The following is a 21,392-nucleotide window of genomic DNA, read 5'->3' as shown; positions in this document are numbered from 1 at the left end:
TGAATGTTATCTCATTCAGCCAACTGCGCGTCTATCTATGTTTAACACTCCACTGTGTATTACATTTCTTTTTGATAGTCCTCTTCTATGACATAAAACGCCGCTGTTGTCGTGGAGCTGCATACAAATGCAAGGGCACGTTCAAGGAAGGATGCTAAGCGATGCACTCCCTCAACAACTGTACTATGCAGTTGCTTGACATCACCACTAGGTGGCGCAAAGCTAAAGTCCGCGAGCTCTTACGTTCTGATCAGCAGTAAAGACGTTTATCTGCTCGCTGGCTCCCCCAGCGGCAGAGACGGACACTTGCAGTGTTGTTACGCCCCTCATGACCGCCGAGCAGCCAATGGGCTCCAGGAGGCAGAGTTCTCCCTGTGGCCGCCATTAGAGAAAGGAATCCATGAATTCAAATGGAAACCAGCAGGAACACAGACCGAGAATACGTTTTTACAAAAATGACCCATTAAATGTAGTTTCCCGTCGCCTATCGACGAATTTGACAGCGGAATGCGTTTCGTTTTTAAGCCGCTTTTGGTGGGGATGGAGGTATAAGAAAGCCGTTTTTAAGCTAAAACCGTTTTCAAGCCAAGGGGGAGGGGGGAGAGTTGCCTCTTTTTGCTCTCTCTATTCTTTTTCTATTTTAATAACGTACCCCGCCTCCGTTTTTACATGTAATTTACTCCCTCACAGCCCCGTCTACGCCGGTTGAGGCCGTTTTTTATTCGAAAATTTGGCCTGAACGCGGGAGGCGCGAGCGATCGAATGGAGCTGTTGAATTCCATTCCCCCACCGATTGTTTAAAAATAATTCCGTTCACATTCGACTCGAATTCGGAGAAACATTCTTTTTATTTTTCCATGGAAACCCCGGTGATGGGATGTTCGTGCGAGCAGTGAAAGGATGAGTACTTGTTTCGTAGCGAACGGGGCCAGCTTGGAGGACTGCCATTCCAATCTATTCTATCTGGTAAGAGATTTAAAAACTAAAAGGAAAAAGCAGCCATTTTTAGCCGCCTAGCGTGCTAACATCAGCCCCAATGGAGAGAGAGCGATCAGGGCCCTATGAATGTGATTCAAACACATGATTCATGTTTTGTGTTTATGTGTGTATTTGTAAGTTATGTTAAAGAGATCAAACATGTCTATAGTGTTTTACACCGGAAGACTAAGCGCATACGGCTGAGTGTGTGTTCTCTCTCTAACATGTTTGCAGATTGCGAGTGTCAAGGAGAGTTGATAGAATGAAAGTTTGAAGTTTCATATTAGCAGCTATTTTTCTTTTGCAAGTATAAATGACTGAACCAATTTTTAAAAGTACCATTTTTGTAATTGTGTGCGTATTAAACCCAGCCCTTTTGGGCTCGTGTTCAAACTTCGTGTTTTCATTTTGAGGGGTGTTTACAATGAGTGTTTACACGGCACTCCACAGGCACGGGCGCAGTTTACCTATTAGATTTGACACAATTTTGGTAAAAAAAAAAATTATTGTGACCCCGTGCATCAGGGTCTTTTTTGTGCTCTAAATAACTAGTACTGGGGTTGCCTTTACCCAATCTCATGAGGGTGGAAATAGATGGGGTGTTCCTGGAGCGTGCAGGGATGTTTAAAGAACTTTCAGCTCCCTAAACACACACTCAGACTTGTACTCGCACTTCTATTGTTCTTAGATTAACTCCATTAGCATTACTATAGACTGAGTCTAATGCTATTTCTAAACGTGTGCAATGTTAATGAAGCTTTACTATTGAGGACTGTTTTTTTAAAGATTGTTATGTTTGACATATTTAGAAATCTGCCTCTCACTAGTACACAGACACTGACAGTCAAAGTTGTGAATTATATAACTTAAGCTGATCCAGTTTAATGCCTGCTGTGTTTTATTACTTCTACAGCACAAACGCCCAATATTATCTGAAGATGGATAGCTTGACTCAAGAGTTTGTTTGCACACTTTGTTTGACTGTATTGCTTGATGATTTGAATATGAATAGTTGCAGTTGTCCAGAAACTTTCATGTAGTTACAGGTGTGCCAACCCTTTATTATAACCCTTTAAGTTTTCTCCCCAATGTCAAGGACTTGTGTTTTCAATATTCATTTATTTAAACTGACACAATATGATCACGAAGAGCAGCTCATCTTCATATTTGTCAGTACATGTAAGCTTTTAAAGTGTTTGACCCCGTTTTGTTTTGCTTGGTGTAATTTTAGCACAGGACTGTAAGGCTCTGCTCATGGGAAACTCGGTCTCACCTCAGTGCACACAACATTTGCTTTTTCATAACACACACACACACACACAAGTTTCAGTATTTCAGTTAGCTACCCAGGTGGAGTAAATATGCTTATTAGATAAGTTTGAGTGCAACAGTCTTCAAAAATCACAAATTATTATCAGCCAACATTTGTTGCATCTAATGAAGAGTTCATCCCAAAAGTTTTCTTTTTCAGTTTATTGACTTGCATTGTTACAATGCAAATAGTTTGATTTTAGCCTCATCTGTTTGACACAGATTTTAACTTTAATATTTTCCATATGTGTGCTTTAAAGGAATGTTCCGGGTTCAGTAAATGTTTAGCTCAATCGACAACATTTGTGGCATAATATTGATAACCACAAAAAAAAAAAATCTACTTTTTCTTTAAAAAAAAAAAAAGCTAAAATCACTTTTACAGAGAGGCACTATCAATGGAAGTGAATGGTGACAATGAAAGTAAATGTGGTCAGTTTTTGGAGGGTTTAAACAGAAATTTGAAGCTTATAATTTTATAAAAGCACTTGCATTAATTCTTCTGTTAAAACTCTTGAGCTTTGGGTTTTAAGGTTTGTTTACATTACATTGTCATGGTAATTATTGACAGTTGTAAAATTGGCCATAATAGTAAAAATGAACATGAATATGGATCTGTTTCTAAACCACACCTATCATATCACTTGTGAAGATGTGGATTTAACCACTGGAATCATATGGATTACATTTATTCTGCCTTTCTAATAGTTTTGAGCTGCAAAGATTTGGTACCCATTAACTTGTATTATATGGACCTACAGAGCTCAAATATTCTTCTAGAAAGTCTGAGATGGTATGGGAGTGAGGAAATTATGAGAATTTTCTTTTTTGTGTGAACTATTCCTTTAAGCAACACGTTGCTGATAGCTTGTTCATTACCTGAGTTTGACATTTCAAGTATTATTTTAGTGAATTTAGTGAACTTGATGTAGTTTAAATTTTCTTATATAGTTGGTATATATATCTCTTTTAAAATATTGCTGAAAGTATCTTTGCGAACTTGATGTTAAACTCACCGTTTCCTGTCACTGGTCAAGTCTCTAGGGCCTATTGGTTTTTGTTTTGGGCACTGATTGACTTTTGTAAGTGTCTGAAGCAATCTGAGACAGACGCTATTGATAAGCATCTCTTGGGAGTGAGAGCAACCAATACTTTTTCTCCATTTTGGGCTGTTAGATGGAGTAGAGAGGAAGAGAGTAGGAAGGATGTATGTGTGCGGGGATTCCAAAGGAGGTTATTGGTGTCATTCCACCTGTAGCTGTGCTGCTTTCTTTGATTCTCATGATGAGTAACATCTGCTGTCGTTCTTGGCAATGCTCAGGGGAGTTTTTGTAAAGCATGGATGCTGTGAAAGAGGAGGAAGTAATGTGGAAGGCCATGACCCAACAGACCACTCGAGTTAAAGTGGAAAGTCAAAGGAACCAAATTCTTCATAAGCTGAACATGACATTGACTCCTTGGACTTTGGCCCTTAAAAACACACACACACACACACACACACACACACACTTTCCATTGGTATTTATTAAATGTTTTTTAATAAATATTGTGGTTATTACAAATTAGTGCATACTGAATTTAATAAAATTTTTTACTAATGCTGGAAAAGTGGAATACATCAGTGTTTTCTTCATGAGGTTATTTACTTGTTTCTGAGTTCTGCTAATCTTTCTATGCTTTTGAAGCCATTTCGACATTTTCCCATCAGCTGTCAACGGTCTACACTCTGACTGCAAGTGTTTATTACATTTTTTGTTTCAGTAACAAATGTGCTACTGTATTTGTCTGTGCATCCTCTGCATTGATGTTCGCTTTTTGCATATTTTGCAGGTGTTTGGTATCTGCTCTTAAAGTGAAAAGGAAATATTTTCCATAGCTGGAACAGTAGCTGCAAGAAGTTTCACTTTGCATCGAATGATCATTATGAAGGACATAGTGATAAACAACTGAACATTCAGTTTGTTAAATGGGCATGTAAGAGTGAGAAGGACAAGGCTTGCTGACGGTCAAGGCTGCACAATGTTTTTGGGATGTAACAGTTCATATGCACAGTCTTTGATATATAGCTCTTTATTTTTTGTCTTGTTCTGTTATAAAAATTGAAGGTCCTTGTGACCTGCACTACCACATTCAATTAAGCTGATCAGGATGTGCACAATGTCTCTGCATGTTTGAACGGTTAATGATAGCTCAGGTTAGGGCTGGGCGATATGGCAAAAAATATTATCACGATATTCTTTTTCATATCATTCGATATCGATAATTATCACGATATTCAATCACATTTGCATATTGCAAATTTTTTAGTACTAGTAATTATTTTGTTCTTTCATCCTTGTCAGAGATGATGCAATCTGAATAATTTCACAAAATTAGAACAGAAATCTATTTGTTTATTATTAAAGGCTTGGAACATGCTGATTAATAAAACTAAATTTAGAAAGAAAACCGTTATGGTCTAAAGGCACTCTGGAAACAGGCACCCATGTCTACTCGCATGTGGGAAAAGAGGAAGCGTGTGCGGCTCGGGACGTCATCAGTGAAGCGTGTCCTTCCATAGGAAGGAATTTAAAGCGCTCGCTCACATTCGCCAACTATGCGCCAGTGGAAACATACGGTAAGAAAGCCAAACTGCTAGAGTTTTTCTAGATGTAGAACACAGGCTAAATATCGAAAATTACTCAAAAAGCTCAAAAGCTTATCGATATCATGGAGTTTTTTTTATCGCGATAAATATTGATATCGTTTTATCACCCCGCCCTAGCTCAGGTAGTCCGATCGTGGTTATTTGATCTAACCGTGGTTATTTGTGCTAACTGCGATTGGTGGGCATGCAAATTCCAATCACATTTTAATTCTCAAATTAGGATATTTTAAGTGAATATACTGTATGGATTGGGCATTTTTGTCGATTTCTTATTTCGATAATCGATAGGTCTCAAAAAGCGAGTACTCGAGGGACGGGGTGTGTCCGTCATGGAGATAATGAAAGTATTATAAGATTGTTATGAAAATGTTGAATAAATAAAATAACATGAAAACATGAACATATGACTATAAAAACTAACACTGTTTATGCTTCATCAATGTTATCGAAAAAGAAACATCTGAAATATAGCTGCATTAGGTGAAGCTGATGAATAAATTAACTCCAGTAAACTGAATCATCTTCTATGACGCATCCTATGAGATTAATCAGATATCCTAGATACACAACATAAACGTAACATTTCAACTTATATCTGCACAAAAGGATGCAAATGCAGTTACGTGCTATAGTCAGAGAGTGTAACTCCTGTTGTGGATGCGCTCTTCTAACAGCGCGCAACATTCTATAGTGTTCTCATAATGTTATGTATATTTCTGATTACATTACATTTTTTTCATCTACTTTATCAAGTAATTGCTGACATCGCCTATATATTGGCTAAAATTTTTGTCGGAGTAAAACTGACTTAAATTATTGAACAACACATGATGATTATTGATGAATTATGAATATAATTTAAAGGATATTTTCATCACAAGATAAAAACTGTGACAAAAAAAGTGTTGATTTTCATCGTCTCCCCGAATATAGGCTATTTCTGTAATACTAAACCTTAATTCTGCGTTTGTTATTGTAAGTAAAACTAGAGCCAATTAATTTGTTTTATTATATATTATTTTATAAAGGCTTCTAATTTATTTAATAGTGTTTTTATTATCAGATGTGATTTTAAAAATGAACACACGTGATTGCATTTAGGCTACTTTATTCAACTGTAATTTTTAAATTAAACGTTGTCTTCAATATTACTTTAGCAGCATATTTCAACTGTACTTTTGAAACAACAACAAAAATCTTAGCTTTTATTTTCAAAGCTACAGAAAAAAGGTAGAACAAGTTTAAACAAATGACTTGTAAATAAATAAAACAGACAGGATGATTTATAAAACTCAAAACAAAAACATCCTGTATATTTATAGGCTACATCCTACATATTTTTGTTCAAAAGAGGAGTCGGTCTACCTGCACAGGTGAGAGGCATGTGCGGAGTCTATTCACAATTAGGCAGGCGGTGGAAAAAATGTGCTCCATCATCCGTAAATGGAAGAAGTTTGGAACCACCAGGACTCTTCCTAGAGCTGGCTGCCTGGCCAAACTGAGTGATCGGGGGAGAAGGGCCTTAGTCAGGGAGGTGACCAAAAACCCGATGGTCGCTCTGACAGAGCTCCAGCGTTTCTCTGTGGAGAGAGGAGAACCTTCCAGAAGAACAACCATCTCTGCAGCACTCCACCAATCAGGCCACATGACAGCCCCCTGGAGTTTGGCAAAAGGCACCTGAAGGACACTCAGACCATGAGAAACAAAATTCTCTGGTCTTATGAAACAAAGATTTAACTTTTTGGCCTGAATGGCAAGCGTCATGTCTGGAGGAAACCAGACACCGCTCATAACCTGGCCAATACCATCCCTACAGTGAAGTATGGTGGTGGAAGCATGCTGGGGGGGGGGATGTTTTTCAGCGGCAGGAACTGGGAGACTAGTCAGAATCGTGGGAAAGTTGAATGCAGCAATGTACAGAGACATCCTTGATGAAAACCTGCTCCAGAGCGCTCTGGACCTCAGACTGGGGCAAAGCACACAACCAAGATAACAAAGGAGTGGCTGCGGGACAACTCTGTGAATGTCCTTGAGTGGTCCAGCCAGAGCCCAGACTTACAACCTGATTGAACATTTCTGGAGAGATTTGAAAATGGCTGTGCACTGATGCTCCCCATCCAACCTGATGGAGCTTGAGAGGTCCTGCAAAGAAGAATGGGAGAAACCGCCCAAAAATAGGTGTGCCAAGCTTGTAGCATCATACACAAAAAGACTTGAGGCTGTAATTGGTGCCAAAGGTGCTTCAACAAATTATTGAGCAAATACTTGTGTACATGTGATTTTTTTTTTTTTTCCTTTTTTTATTTTTAATAAATTTGCAAAGATTTCAAACAAACTTTTCATGTTGTCATTATGGGGTATTGTTTGTAGAATTTTGAGGAAAATAATGAATTTAATAAATTTTGGAATAAGGCTGAAACATAACAAAATGTGAAAAAAGTGAAGCACTGTGAATACTTTCCGGATGCACTGTAAATTCCATGAACTGTGCATTTGTGTGTCATTCAGCTGAACTCCGAGCGTCACTTATCTTTACTGTGAACGTCAACCAGCTCCTGTCCAGAAGAGCACATGAAGAGCTTCTCAAGCACCAAACTCCCGGGAAAATATAAACAAACAACTTTGATAGTGAATGCAAAGCACTCAAGGCTTCACTTTAAAGATCTTGTAATGACAAATTATCCTGGCCATAACAGGATCATACAGGCAGTTTTAATGGCACAGATATGGAGACGCATGCTCACTCTATTTCTGTGGAGTGATGAAGTGATTAAACGAAATCTCGTTTTTGCTTCATGACAAATAAGGGCTTGTGGGTTTAATCAGAGCATTAAAATAACATGTGAAAGTGAAGAAAATAGGACAGAATTATTGTACTATTGCATTATATATAATATAAACACACTGATCAGCCACAACATTAAAACCACCTGCATAATATTGTGTAGGCCCCCTCATGCCACCAAAACGGCGCCAACCCGTATGTCAAAACGGCATTCTAAGATGCTATTCTTCTCACCACAATTGTACTGTGCGGTTATCTGAGTTACCGTAGATTTTGTCAGTTCGAACCAGTCTGGCCATTCTCTTTTGACCTCTCTCATCAACAAGGCTTTTCAAGGCAGAACTGGCGCTCCCTGGATGTTTTTATTTTTGCACCTTTCGGAGTAAATTCAAGAGACTTTTGTGTGTGAAAATCCCAGGAAATCAACAGTTACAGAAATACTCAAACCAGCCCATCTGGCATCAACAATTATGCCACGGTCCAAATCATTGAGAGAATTTTTTTTTTTTCCCATTCTGATGGTTGATGTGAACATTAATTGAAGCTCCTCACCCATATCTGTGTGATTTTATGCACTGCACTGCTGCCACACGATTGGATGATTGCTGGTGCCAGATTGGCTGGTTTGAGGATTTCTGTAACTGCTGATCTCCTGGGATTTTCACACACAACTGTCTCTAGAATTTACTCTGAATGGTGCCAAAAACATCAGTGACCAGCAGTTCTGCAGACAGAAACACCTTGCTGATGAGAGAGGTGAACAGAGAATGGCCAGACTGGTTTGAACTATTTTATATAAAATGTGAGTTAAAAAAACAACATTATAAATGAAAAATTTACCAAAACTATATTTGACCAAAAAGAGAGACATATTTTCCATCCTGCCCGTCTCTTTGCACCACTCCTGAAATGAGGGCACACCAGCCGACTTCCATCCCCCAAGGATGACCTGTCTGCCAATCATAACACCAGCTAGGACCCGATTTTTTATGTGCTTATCCTCTATATTAATGAACGCACCATCACCTAAAATACAGAGAATGTGGCAAAATGAAATTTGAGTGCCCAATACGTCACGCATAAAACTTTGAACCCTCAACCAAAATTCGCGGATCTTAACACACCACCAAAAAACATGGTTTGTGTCCCCATCTTCTGATTGGCATCACCAGCCAATCAGGGGGTCCAAAAGAATCTATGTAAAATCTTAAATTGCATTAGGCGCACCCTTGCATCTCTAGATGTAGACCTGATGTTTTTTTAAAATCCTAGCCCACACTTCCTCCTCCAATACCAAGTTTAAATCTGTCTCCCATAATCTCTTTAGGGAAGTTGAAGCTCTATCTCCAAGACTCTGAATTAGCAGGGAGTAATACTCTGATGCCTCATGACCTTCTCCAAAAGCAGTAATCACCACTCCCAGAGTATCTGCCGCTTTAGGGGTGGTATGCAACTCCCAAAAATAGTACAGTGCAGGTGTCGCAGCTGTAAATACCTAAAGAATTGAGATCTGGGAATCTTAAAATGTTGAACAAAATTTTCTAAGGATCTCAACACTCCAATCTTATATAGGCCACCGAGCATATTAAACAGACAGGGGACTTAATACAGAACTTAGAGTTCAGCCGTATGCCAGAAGCTACATTTAAATAAATGTCTGAATTAAAGACTATGGACAATTTTGTGTGAGAAATGGGGTGTAATTTAAATTCTCTGGTTAGTTTGATAGGCTTTGCAATAGCGAAATGGGGCAAGAACTTCCTGTTCAATACAAAACCAGGGAGGGGCTCTTTCAGGTGGAAGCGACTAAGATTGCATAATAATAAGAGACCGATTGTATAATAATATAACAAAATCTTGGGTAGGCCTAGCCCACCTTTGTCAATCAGCCTATGCAATTTACTGAAATGTAGTCTGGGACGTTACCCATTCCAAATGAAGGACTTCGCTATGCTATCTGATTGCTTGAAATAAGAGAGGGGGACATCTACAGGGAGAGATTGTACCAGGTTGTTGAATTTTGGAATATAATGAATCATATCATAGATAAAATCATAGATAAATGTAATGAAGCCTCTACCCACATTGCTCAAACTTTTTATTTAAGGGTCAAAATTAACTCCATCTAAATCACACAAATTTGCTGGAAATAAAATGTCCAAATGCTTAATGCCCTGTTTGGGCCACTGGAAGGTGCTTTGCTGAAAAGCCATTACTAGGCAGTACTCTGCCAGAGACAAAGCTTCGGATTTAGACCCATTGACTCTGTATCTTATAACTTAGAAAAGGATAAACATGACTTCTTAAGGTGTATGAAACACACGTTAAGAAAAAAAGCACACCTTAAAAAATATGACCTAGGGGTGGGCGATATCTATATGTTTTAAACACGATATGAATTTTGACATATCGTATATATCGATATATTGTTTATATTCAATTCTGATTTCGCCACTTTGCTCGTTTGCTTTCTCTGTGCTGTGCTCGCTCCCGCCGCCGCTCGCCCACGCCTCCTTGCTTTTGCTCCCCCTCCCTTCGCGTGTTGTCTCATTCAACATTCAACGTTGGATGAACAGCAGACACATGTCTACTGCCGTGAATGCCGAAAGTTGGTGCCAACCAAAGCTTCTAGCACCACGAACCTTTTCCACCATTTACAGACAAGGCACAAGCTCGCATACGAGGAGTGCACCAGACTAAGGATCCCGGCCACTAAACCCACTAGCTCTGGTAACACTCCAAACACTACACAGATAACACTCCACAAATCTTTAACGCGGAGTGTAGAATATGAAAGAGCGCAAGGTGGTGTAACATCACAGAGTCCGTGGTTCATATAGCGGTGGACATGGCACCCATTTCTGTCGTTGAACAACGTGGCTTTGTACGCATGCTAAAAACACTTGATTCAAGATACAGTTTACCTAGTCGGCATTACTTTGCAAGACAAGAACTCCCGTGACTGTACACTACGGAGAGAGAGCGGCTTGCTGCTGAATTGGAGAAGGTTACTGACTATGCCCTGACTACAGACATGTGGAGCAGCAGGACATTTTAATTTACAGTTAAATTATTATTATTTATGTTATCAGGGATTTTTTTTTCTTAAATGTCGCAGAAGCACTTTGTTCTTATATATGCACTGCCTACCTTGAGTTGAGTTGTTTCATTTTTGAATGAAAAGGCAATATGTATTTCTTCCTTTATTTTACAGTTAAATAATAAGAAGCACTTTGTTCTTACGTGAACTGCCTACCTCTTTGCACTTTAATAAAAAAAAGACTGTGGTATTTGGCATATTTTTTTTTTTGCAGTAGTTTTTGGGGGGTTATTTTTCCTGTAAAGATATCGAGATATATATCGAGATATAGTTTTTGCTCCATATCGCCCAGCCCTAATATGACCGTTTATATGACAATCATGAAAGCCTTTAAAGAGACAATTAATTTTCATAGCCCTAAAACAGACAATGAATCATCATAATTGCAATTATTTGTTTGACAATTAATGGTCAGCCAAATTTCATTATTGTGGCTGCCCTAACCATGAGAATAGCCATAGATCCCAGGATGGCTTTAAAAACAAACAAGACATTTGTTTCTTTTGTATTTCTTATTTTTCACTCTCTCTTTTCCTGATCTTGCTTCTCTGTATCTCTCAGTGTGGCTAATCTTACAGTGTGTCATTAAGATATTATTAACTCCTGGGCTTGGATCCATTAAGTGTTTCATAGCTCTAGTGCTGTTGGTCACAACATTTATAGTGTTCTGTAGTCATAAAATCACATAATAGACCAGAAGACTTTTAGTTGCTCTTCAAGTGCTGCTGAATATGGTTTTTTTTTTTCATAGGTAGTGAGTGTAAAAGCTTACGGGGGTGTTTCTTTCTCTCACAGGCTGATTTGACAGGGATAAAATGGAAGAGGTACGTTTGGCACGGTCCCACTTCGGCACCCATGCTGTTCCCTGTCACCGAGGAGGACCCCATCCTCTGTAGCTTCAGCCGCTGTCTAAAGGCGGATGTGCTGAGTGTGTGGAGGCGGAGCCAGAGGCAGGGACGCCGGGAGCTCTGGCTCTTCTGGTGGGGCGATGATCCCAACTTCTCTGAGCTAATCCACCACGAGCTCATAGGTAAGCATTTGAGCATCAAGCATTTTTGTTTTAGTTTTTTCCTGTTCCACCCACTCTGATTTTCTGTCTCTATCAACTCTGGGCTTTGTAATTGTTTTCCTCTCTCACACCTACACACTCTTTGTGTGTGCATTTTAGTTTAAGTTGTCATCAAAATGTGCTGTAGGCCCCAGTAAAGATGTTCAGTTATTGTTGCTTCAGTCCTAGTTTTATCAGCAAGTGTCGGTTGCTTGTGGATAAACCTGAAGAATATTCTATTAAGTTTATGCATAGTATTATATTTTTAATGTTTAAAAGAACATTTCATAAAAACATAAAAATGGATCATAGAGGGTCTTAAAAGAGCCTGTTGCTTGTGTTTGAACAAACTGGTGTAAAGGTGTTTTATTTGTCTTAGTTGAAGCGAGCACCTGTTGATCGGTATGGCCGGTCATGCATTTCTCTAGGATTGATGTGAAAACATTGTGTAAGGACACTTTTGTGATTGCAGTTTCTTTTATGATTAGCTCTCTGTTTGCAATCCCACACAAACACACCTGACCCCTAGAGTTGTTGTTGCTTTGAGATCTTTGTTTTGCATCGTGAGAAACAAGTGTAGTGAGTTTGTGTAATGTTGTCCATGGTCATTGAAATCCATCAAATATCTGTGATTTTGAATATTGTGATCAAACTATGGAAATTAGTAGATAAATAATTGGACATGGTACTAATACTGTAAACAAGCTAATCGACTCCATTAGCGTTAAAGTCCCTGTCCTTAAAGAGACAGTAGCGTGTTCTACATATTGATGTAAATACTGTAAATAGGACAAATTAGGCATGTAAGCAATAAACACACATGCAATTTTCTGACATCATATTTATTGTTGGACTGCATGACATTTTTATATTTTAAAAGCTAACATGTGTCCATAATGATAAAAAACATTAACTGAGAGAGAATTTCTTTCATTTGAAAGCAAAATGGACATAACTGAAATATACCAATATTTACTGGAATAAAATTGAGACCATGTGAATCATAAGGAAATCGAACCATGATATTGTGATGTATCGCAATATATTGTATTGTGATATATGTATCGTGACACGTATCATATCGTGAGGTGGCAGGCAATACCCAGCCCTAGTACGCGCACTGACAGAAAACATTTAATTGCAGGTAGCGAATATAATGTGCATGATGTGTAACTGTAAGACTTCTCAGATTCGGAATGACACAACAAATGATGTTAGACGCACATACACGCGCTTGAAGAAACACACTTTATTATGTTTTTAAGATCAGATGACAGAAAAGCCATTTATGCTCATGCTGTTTGTTCAGAGGCGTGCAGTCTCGTGGAACACGGTATGCAAAAGGTTCTCACTCTGTGTCAAATGTGATCAAAAATAATTGATTGCGACAATAACATCAGTAGTACTGTTTAGTATAAATCAAATGCTGACTATTTTAATACTGCCAGTCAATTAGGTGCAGGTTGTTAAACAAGCAGCATTTACACATGCTTAGTCCATATTCTGCTATACAAGTTTTGGGGAAATTTTTAAATATAAAATGTTGTAAATGTAACGACCTGAATTGTTTGGTTGAAGGGTGTACCAAACTGCGAATCCTGAACAAAACAGTTTGGTAAATACATGTTTAGACATTAGCTTCCACTCCAGTCAGCTACATGGTTAGCTATTTAGCTTTTAGCTCGTTGCCGCGGAGACTATAAGAAGGAATTTATTTACTTTCCAGCATTGCGTCCGACCAACTAGGTAATAACGTAGGTTGAAATCAACACCCAACAGACATAATCCACCACCACACCATTGTCTGCTGAGCTGCAAAAATGCTGTGACACTTATCTTTTAATCTGCTACGTTACTGACTGCACTGACAAACTATAGCTTGCTAACATAGCAAACAGATGTGATAAACATGAGTGACATGGTTGTCAGGGACAGGGTTAACATTATATAAGTTATATTGAAAAGTAGGGATGCTCCGAAATTTCGGCCACCGAAAATATGCGGCCGAAAATGGCATGTTTTGTTTTGGCCGAAAGAGAAAAAAGGCCGAAAATATATGCCTCCCTGCCCCTCAGTGCTCAGGTTTCACTCTCGATCAATCTAATCATTATCACAGCGCTACCAAGCAAAGGCCGATGTCAGCGGTGTGGAAATACTTCAAAGCAGTACCACCGCTCCCTATACGCATACTACGCAGTCTCCGTAGGGCACCAACTCCCTAGGAGGTCACCAGAAAGTCCACCAGGTGCCCTTCCTCGCACTTTATACGTTATTCAAGGACCCGAAAGCAGTTGTGGAACACAGACGATCGCTTCACGCTCGTATTACGCGAACGCGACAGTCCTCTTGACTACTGGCGCATGAACAAAGATCGCTTTCCATTGCTTATGCGGATTGCACACACACAGAGAGAGAGAGAGAGAGAGAGAGAGAGAGAGAGAGAGAGAGAGAAACTATTCAGTGCAGCATCTCATGTTCTTGATGAGAAGAGGAACCGTCTCTCCTGCCAGAAAGCTGAGCAACTTTTGTTCTTGAAGAGAAACCTGCCACTTTTACTTAAATAGAAAGCAGTCCAATTTGCTGTGTGTATAGCAATTATATTAAAATAGGTTTAACCCTGCAAAACTTTGTTCTTCACTTGAGGCTACATCTGTCGTTTACAGTTTGAGGTTGGTTTTAGTTCTATGTTTTGCACTGTTGTTTGCACTGTTGTTTTTCACAATAATTTTATATTAAAGTATAAATACGTTTACATAAACAGAATAGAGGCCCTCTGCCGTTCTGTGCCTGTTGTTATCATTAAAATGACTGTGTAGCATATTTAAACTTTTTGTATTTTCTAGAACATTACATTTATTGGATAATTGGTAAAAAAAAAATATCTGTTGAATTTGATTGTTAAAGAACTGAATAAAGAATAATATATATTATAATAATATTGTTATATTTTTTCTGTCCAATTTTGGTGTGTTACTTTCAATAAAAGTGTGATAATTTTATTGATTTTTACTTTTTCAATTCAGATTCATTAAATTCATGAAATTAATTAAAAAGTATAATATGAATAGAATTATATTTTAAAAACTATTTTAAAATAGGTACTTAAAAAATGTTTTGTTTTTGGTCAGGTGCATCCTGAATTTTCGGTTTCGGCCCAGAATTTTCATTTTGGTTCATCACTATTGAAAATTGTAAACAATGGGATCATTGTTTAACTTTCTGTGACTAGTTAACAATTTACTGTGAAGACACAGCTTAACTCCGCACAGCTTAACTCCGCACTGTCTGAAGAACCACCGTCACCAGAACCATGGTCTCAGCTCTGTAAACAATGGAGTCCGATCGCGCTCTGCTAGACAAACTACTTTATGACACCCACTCTAAATCACACCAAGCTTTGTTTTCTGCATTATATGTTCTGAAAATTACGTTTCATATCTGCGCATATGGGAAAACATAAGGCTGGGCGATAAAACGATAACAATAATTATTGCATTATAATTTTCCTTGATACAATTCTAACAAAAGATAGATATAATGTTTATGCATTGCGCATAATATGCACATACGCAAATAGTGCTGCACATGTGTGTTGCAGACCGGGCAGCTAACGTGGTATTGTTTACAGACACAGTGGCGGGCAGGCTTGTAGTTTGAGTGGTATAAGAGAAATGAGCGACACTGAAGAAAATGAGGTGCCCATGACCAGCTCGAAGGATGAAGACATTGTTGACAAGACAGGTCACTCAACTTCAGTAGTTTGGAGATATTTTGGCTATTTTCAGTCTGACAAAAATCAGAGCACTGTGCACTGCAACTGTGCCGAAGATACACTATATGGTGTATAGTGTATCTTCATATACAAAAGTGTTGTGCCACACCTCTTAATCACTGAATTCAGATGTTTCATTCAGTCCCATTGCCACAGGTGTATAAAATCATGTACCTAGCCATGCAGTCTGCCTTTCCAAATTTTTTTTAAAGAATCGGTCATTCTAAAGAGCTCACTGAATTCGAGCGTGGTACTGTAATAGGATGCCACCGTTGCAACAAGTCAGTTTGTGAAATTTATATTCGACTGATATTAAAATTATTATCGTGATACATGTGCCATATGCCGTTACCGATATATCTGTGAAAGTCTAATAAATTGGTCTGGCACTAATATGCATACCATACTTTATGTAAATATCTGTAGTGTAGACTCTGAAGAGCTGCACTAAATAAGCAATTTGTATCTCTTTTATTTCTATAAATAAAGCAAGCGGTGTGAACATTTATGAGACAAAATGTAATGCAAACTTATCAACTATATATAATTTTTATTAATCCTCCGATTAATGGGTTATCAGCTGTCTTCCTTTTCAATGTCTTTCTAGCTTGTTTCTGAACGGCAATCTAAATTGAGCAATTCTGTGATTTGGCAACTAAAAACAGCCATTAGGCTCCTTAATGTTTCAGTTTTCACAAACTTCTGAAATTAATTTTGCAAGTATAATATAGTCTATGAGAATGCTGCAAATAACCCCAGACCATCTCAGCTCAGGAGTTGCTCTGAGTTCAGTTTGCTTTATTTCCACCAAGCAGTTCCTTGTGAGCACAACTCTTCAGGGCCACTTTATATATAGCCTATACATCTGTGATTTAAATAATGAAAAAATACAAAAATACATTCACTTCGAACCATGATTTATATTTAATTTATTATCATAATAATTATTATGTTTACGTTTATAATTGTTTTTAGATCTTAATTTTATTAGTATTTTTCCACCTGTTGCCATAGACGGATAAGATGAAAGGTGTATATTTATTATTTAGAATTTAGATTCTAAATAAATTAATTTAATTGTCAATGCAAAATCATTAAAGAAAGGATATTTACCGATCCCTCAGCCGGGGGGTTGATGATGTAATTGGATATTGTGATAATTGTTTTTAAAATACAAATATTATGAACATATTTCGCCCAGCCCTAGGAGGGAACAAAATGAATTGAAATCAAGTAACCTGTAAGTATACTGAACTCAAATGAAGATTTTTAGAAGAATATTTCAGCTCTGTTGGTCCATTGGCTGAACTGTCCCTTTTATGTGCAACCAAAATATCTATAGTGATGAGAAATTCTTGTATTTTTGCCCAGCTCCAATGCATTTCATTGGCAAGAAATTGTTCTTTGTAACTGGAATCTCTGTAAAATTATTAAAAAATCCTGAAAAATCCTGTTATAAAAAGTGTCTGGAAAAATCATGGAAATTAATCGGTCAAAAGGCTCTGGGAACCCTGCATCTCATCCAGTTTGTGTGAGCCCAAATCCTAATTTGATAAGAGATTGGACAAGACAAAAGGAAGCAATTGGAAATATTTTTGCTGTTAAAGGATGGAATAATGAAGAGCATCGAAGCGTAAATGAGCAGAAAGCATCACGAATGTCTTCGGAAGATCTTTCCATGTTTCTTTCCTGATCTGTTATTCATCTTTCCTTTATGGACAAAGATGGACCTGCCTCATCTTTATTCATGCCTACTATTACAGTGAGAAACAGGTGGAAAGAAAAATGGGATGATATAGAGAAATGGGAAGAGGCAAGAGTTGTTTTTTTTTATTATTATTTCTTATATCTATTGACCCTTCCTCATTGCTGTGCATTGTGCTTGATGTGGGGCAGAAATGGTGTCTTATGGCCAAAACAATGACCAATTCACCTATCCCATAATATGCCCCTCCACAAGAATTGCAGTCATTTATATTTGAGAGATTTGTTATAAAGGCCTGATCCCCATTGTGCTTCACGACTCTGAGGAGAAGATAGACATGCTGTTTTCTTTTCCTCTTGGACACCTGGATTCTTTGAAATGTGTCAGACTGCTAATCAGAGTGTTTATCAAATATCGCATTGAGCTTTGTTCTTTTAATTTGTTTGTATTGTACTTTGTTGGCATCTGTGGTATTGTTTGAGTAATTCAGAGTCAAATAGTGACAAACAGCCAATGTTATTCTTTTGGTCGTCCTGAACACACAAGGGTCATGACCACTTGACCTCTTTTCTCACAATAGTCTCTTGACACACTTGATGTCTTCCTCACACATTTTGCAGTCATATTTTGACAGCCACTCGTACAAATCAAGCCAAGATGTACAGGATTTGATAAAAGTTGAATGTCTTAAAGGGATAATTAACTGAAAAATTTAAATTCAGAATTTTTTTTACCATCATGTTGTTCCAATCAATATGATTTTCTGTATTCAGTGGAACTCATAAAGAGATGTTAGGCAGAATGTTGGCTTTCAGCCACCAATCGCTTTCTTTGCATCTTTTTTCCATGCTTTGAAAATTAATGTTAACTTAGGGCTGGGTGTTGATTCAGATTTCCTAATTCGATTTCGATACAATTTGAAACCTATTCATTTGGGCATATTTAAGTTATAATGTCCATTTTGCTTACATATGAAATAAATTATTTTCCATCTAATGCAGTTATTATACAGGAGACCTTCTAACTAGTTACATTCCAAAAATATATATTTTTAAATTATTTTCTATTTTATTTATAATTTTGGTCACACATTTTGGCTTTTTAAAAATCAAATCCATATATTAAATAAATAACATTTTAATTTGTTTTGTTACATGTTTGTTTAATTGCATAATTTGATCCATTTGCAAGTATTTACATTGATTTGTTGAACAAGTGCTAAAAACCAGGAATGTCTCTTTTACAAAAACTGTATCTGTATAGAGCGTCTGTAAATTCAAACTAACGAGACTAATGCTCATGTTAACGAGAGAGGACTCAAATGGGTTTATGTCATCTGTGCTATGCATTATTAGACATACATTTTTTTTTTTTGTGTGATTTTGGATCAATAACTGACTGTAGAAATAAAACATACATTATTCAAGGACAAATGGGTCGTATGCAACTCTTCTTTGGACACACATTACACGGAACAACTTTTACTCTTAACACACAGTGAAATGATCTCTCTTCTGAATACACCAATATTGGTGAGTGGAATCTGAACATTTACCAGCCAGATGCCAAATATATAAATTTTAGCTGCAAAATTTGGTTGCAAATGCCATTTTTTTTCCCCTTGTATTGTAGTGGAGTTGCGCAAAAAGGATTGATATTTGGATTATGAATCAAGATCAATCAAATAAAGATTGCGATATATCGGAAACTCTATATTTTTACCCACCCCTAAACTGTCCCGCCATACAATTTCACACGTGTAAATATATTCACCCTCACAGGACCACAGAAACTTGAGTTGGATACCTACTGGCCCCCTGGCAATGGTAGTGTGAACCAGTGAACATCAGTTCCAGTGAGCCTTTAAAGGGGATAGAGATGGAATTAAAGATGACATTATCACATCTTTAGTACACCAAGTGAACAGTGTCAGGTCAAAATTCATATCTCCTGCCTTCAGCCGTGTATAACAAAAACCACATAGGAGACTCAAAGCAACTTTGAGATCTGAAGATTTGGATTGGACTTAGTGACTTGGAGATGCCAAGCTCTTCATAGCTGCATTCTTGACTCATTGACCACATAACCCATAAGCGCAGTTCTTCCAGGTTTTCCGGAGTGAACGTGTGTAAACGGACCGGATAACAAACATCACAGGATGGAGCCCAACAAGTCAACACAGTGGAAATAATTAAATATTTCTGGGAGTACATTGGAAAAAACACATGCACCATATCCCAGAGTTTTATGTAAGAGGGAAACCCCACTATTGCAGTGCCATTCTGCTGCAGGTCGTGATGAAAAGAAACACAAACAGCAAAAAACTGTAAATAAATATCTGGAAATAAAGCAATGGAGAATAGAATAGCGAAGTCAACTCGGATACAATGCTTGTTATTTACAAAAGCGCTGCATGTATACAAGCTTAAAGAAAATGTTGCTAACATAGCAGAATTCCTTTACATGCACTTTCTCACAATAAGCATCTTTCTGGTGTCCATGTAAACCTAGTCGTCAAGAGTCTTTGTCTGGGGTCTTTAGAGCTAAAGTGTGTTTTTGTAATTTTCTACAACAGTGCCAGTTTTTGCACTTTTCGGGGAACCTTCAAATCGCTTATTTACAATTGTCTGTGCATATTAAGCTTTGATTTGAGAAGATAAACATCTAAAAAATTACACACTTGGCAAATGCAGTTTCTGCTTACTAAATAATCCCTCACATCCCAAGGGAAGAACAAGTGAAGGAAGAATCTTCAGAAGCCTTGTGCTTAATCACTATGCAAGACGGGGGGACATCATGGAGAGCTGTTTTGGAGATGTAATGAGACAGGAGGCCATTTGGCTGATGTTTGGGAGGCTACTTTTCCTGATCTGAATGGAACACTGGAAAGAACCAATCCCAGAACTCTGCTGGCTATGTGATGGAAGGATTTTGAATAACTTAACTGCCATTGGAGTAAATGAGCATCTCCTCGGTAGACCAAAGCCCTCTATTTTTATGTAAATGTCCGATCACCTCCCCCCCTCCTCAATGTTCCCGTCAGTTGCGCTTGCTGATGTCGGTTCTAACTTTTATCCACGGGCATCCACAGAACGAGACACGAATAAGGTCTTTTTTCCCTGTCTTTTCTGTCTCTCTCCCTCCCCTCTGTTTTTCCTGTCTCCCTCTCCCTTTTTGCCTCCTGTCTCTTTCCCAATCTTTGCATAGAAATTAAGAAGCTGTAGTCTGTCTGTAAGGGTAATTGCTGTAGGGCTAGTTTCTCCCTAATATTTCTCCTCTGACACTCGTCTACTCTCTCTTGCTCCCACCCCCATCAGCCAGTTTCCCTGTGGTGCGAATTATGCTGGCAGCTTCTCGCTGTGTTTTCTCCCCTGTCTCTTCACTGTTCTCTCTCTCCACTGTTTTTTTTTCGAAGGCTACCTGTTTACCGCATGGCTCAAAGACAGCTGCTGGTGATACCTATTATGCTGAAGGCTGATGGGCTTGCAGTTTTCAGGCTATGGATTGCAGGCTTGGACCAAAGTTGTTTTTATTTTTTAAATTGACGAACACTTAACAGTTACATTTATGGTTGGAAGGCTCTTCATTAAGGAGCCAATTTTTTAAAAATTTTTGTTGATTAATTTTTTCAAAAGAGCTATAGCACAAAGGAGTAATTTACCAGTTTCAATAATATAAAATGTTTACATTGCCCATAGACTACTCAAAAACAACAAATATGCAAAAATTAATAGGTAACATGTTGCAGTATGGAATTGAGTACACGTGTTTGTACTGGTCTTCATAAAATACCATAAAAACAAAATTTGTAATTAAAAATGAAAAATGTTACTTCCCTTTTGGGCTGAGTGATATGTAAAAAATATTTTACTATATGGTCAACCCCAGTGGCTGGTACATCAGCTAAATTCTCTGCATGAAAAATCTGCAGTTGGCGGGTGTTCATTTCAAACCTTGTTCACCTGTAGGCTGTACGACAAATTTGGGAGAAAGGAAATCAAAACAGTGTCATTGACTTCAAGCTTTGCAATCGCACCCACAATTTC

General features: G+C 37.9%; 1 protein-coding gene across 1 annotated transcript in view; it reads left to right on the top strand.

Annotated features, from left to right (window-relative positions):
- The first annotated feature begins 397 nt into the window (after nucleotides 1–397).
- med13a (mediator complex subunit 13a) overlaps nucleotides 398–21,392 on the top strand; it is a 133,017-nt gene continuing 112,022 nt past the window's right edge. Inside the window, exons 1-2 of the mRNA XM_052115637.1 lie at nucleotides 398–966; nucleotides 11,617–11,851. Coding sequence (XP_051971597.1) covers nucleotides 901–966; nucleotides 11,617–11,851 — 301 coding nt within the window. The 5' untranslated portion in view covers nucleotides 398–900. The remainder of the gene's footprint in view (nucleotides 967–11,616; nucleotides 11,852–21,392) is intronic.

Source organism: Xyrauchen texanus, chromosome 43 (assembly GCF_025860055.1).
Source record: "Xyrauchen texanus isolate HMW12.3.18 chromosome 43, RBS_HiC_50CHRs, whole genome shotgun sequence".
Lineage (NCBI taxonomy): Eukaryota > Metazoa > Chordata > Actinopteri > Cypriniformes > Catostomidae > Xyrauchen > Xyrauchen texanus.
The sequence above is the reverse complement of the archived record's forward strand: the minus strand, read 5'-3'. Positions and strand labels throughout refer to the sequence as shown.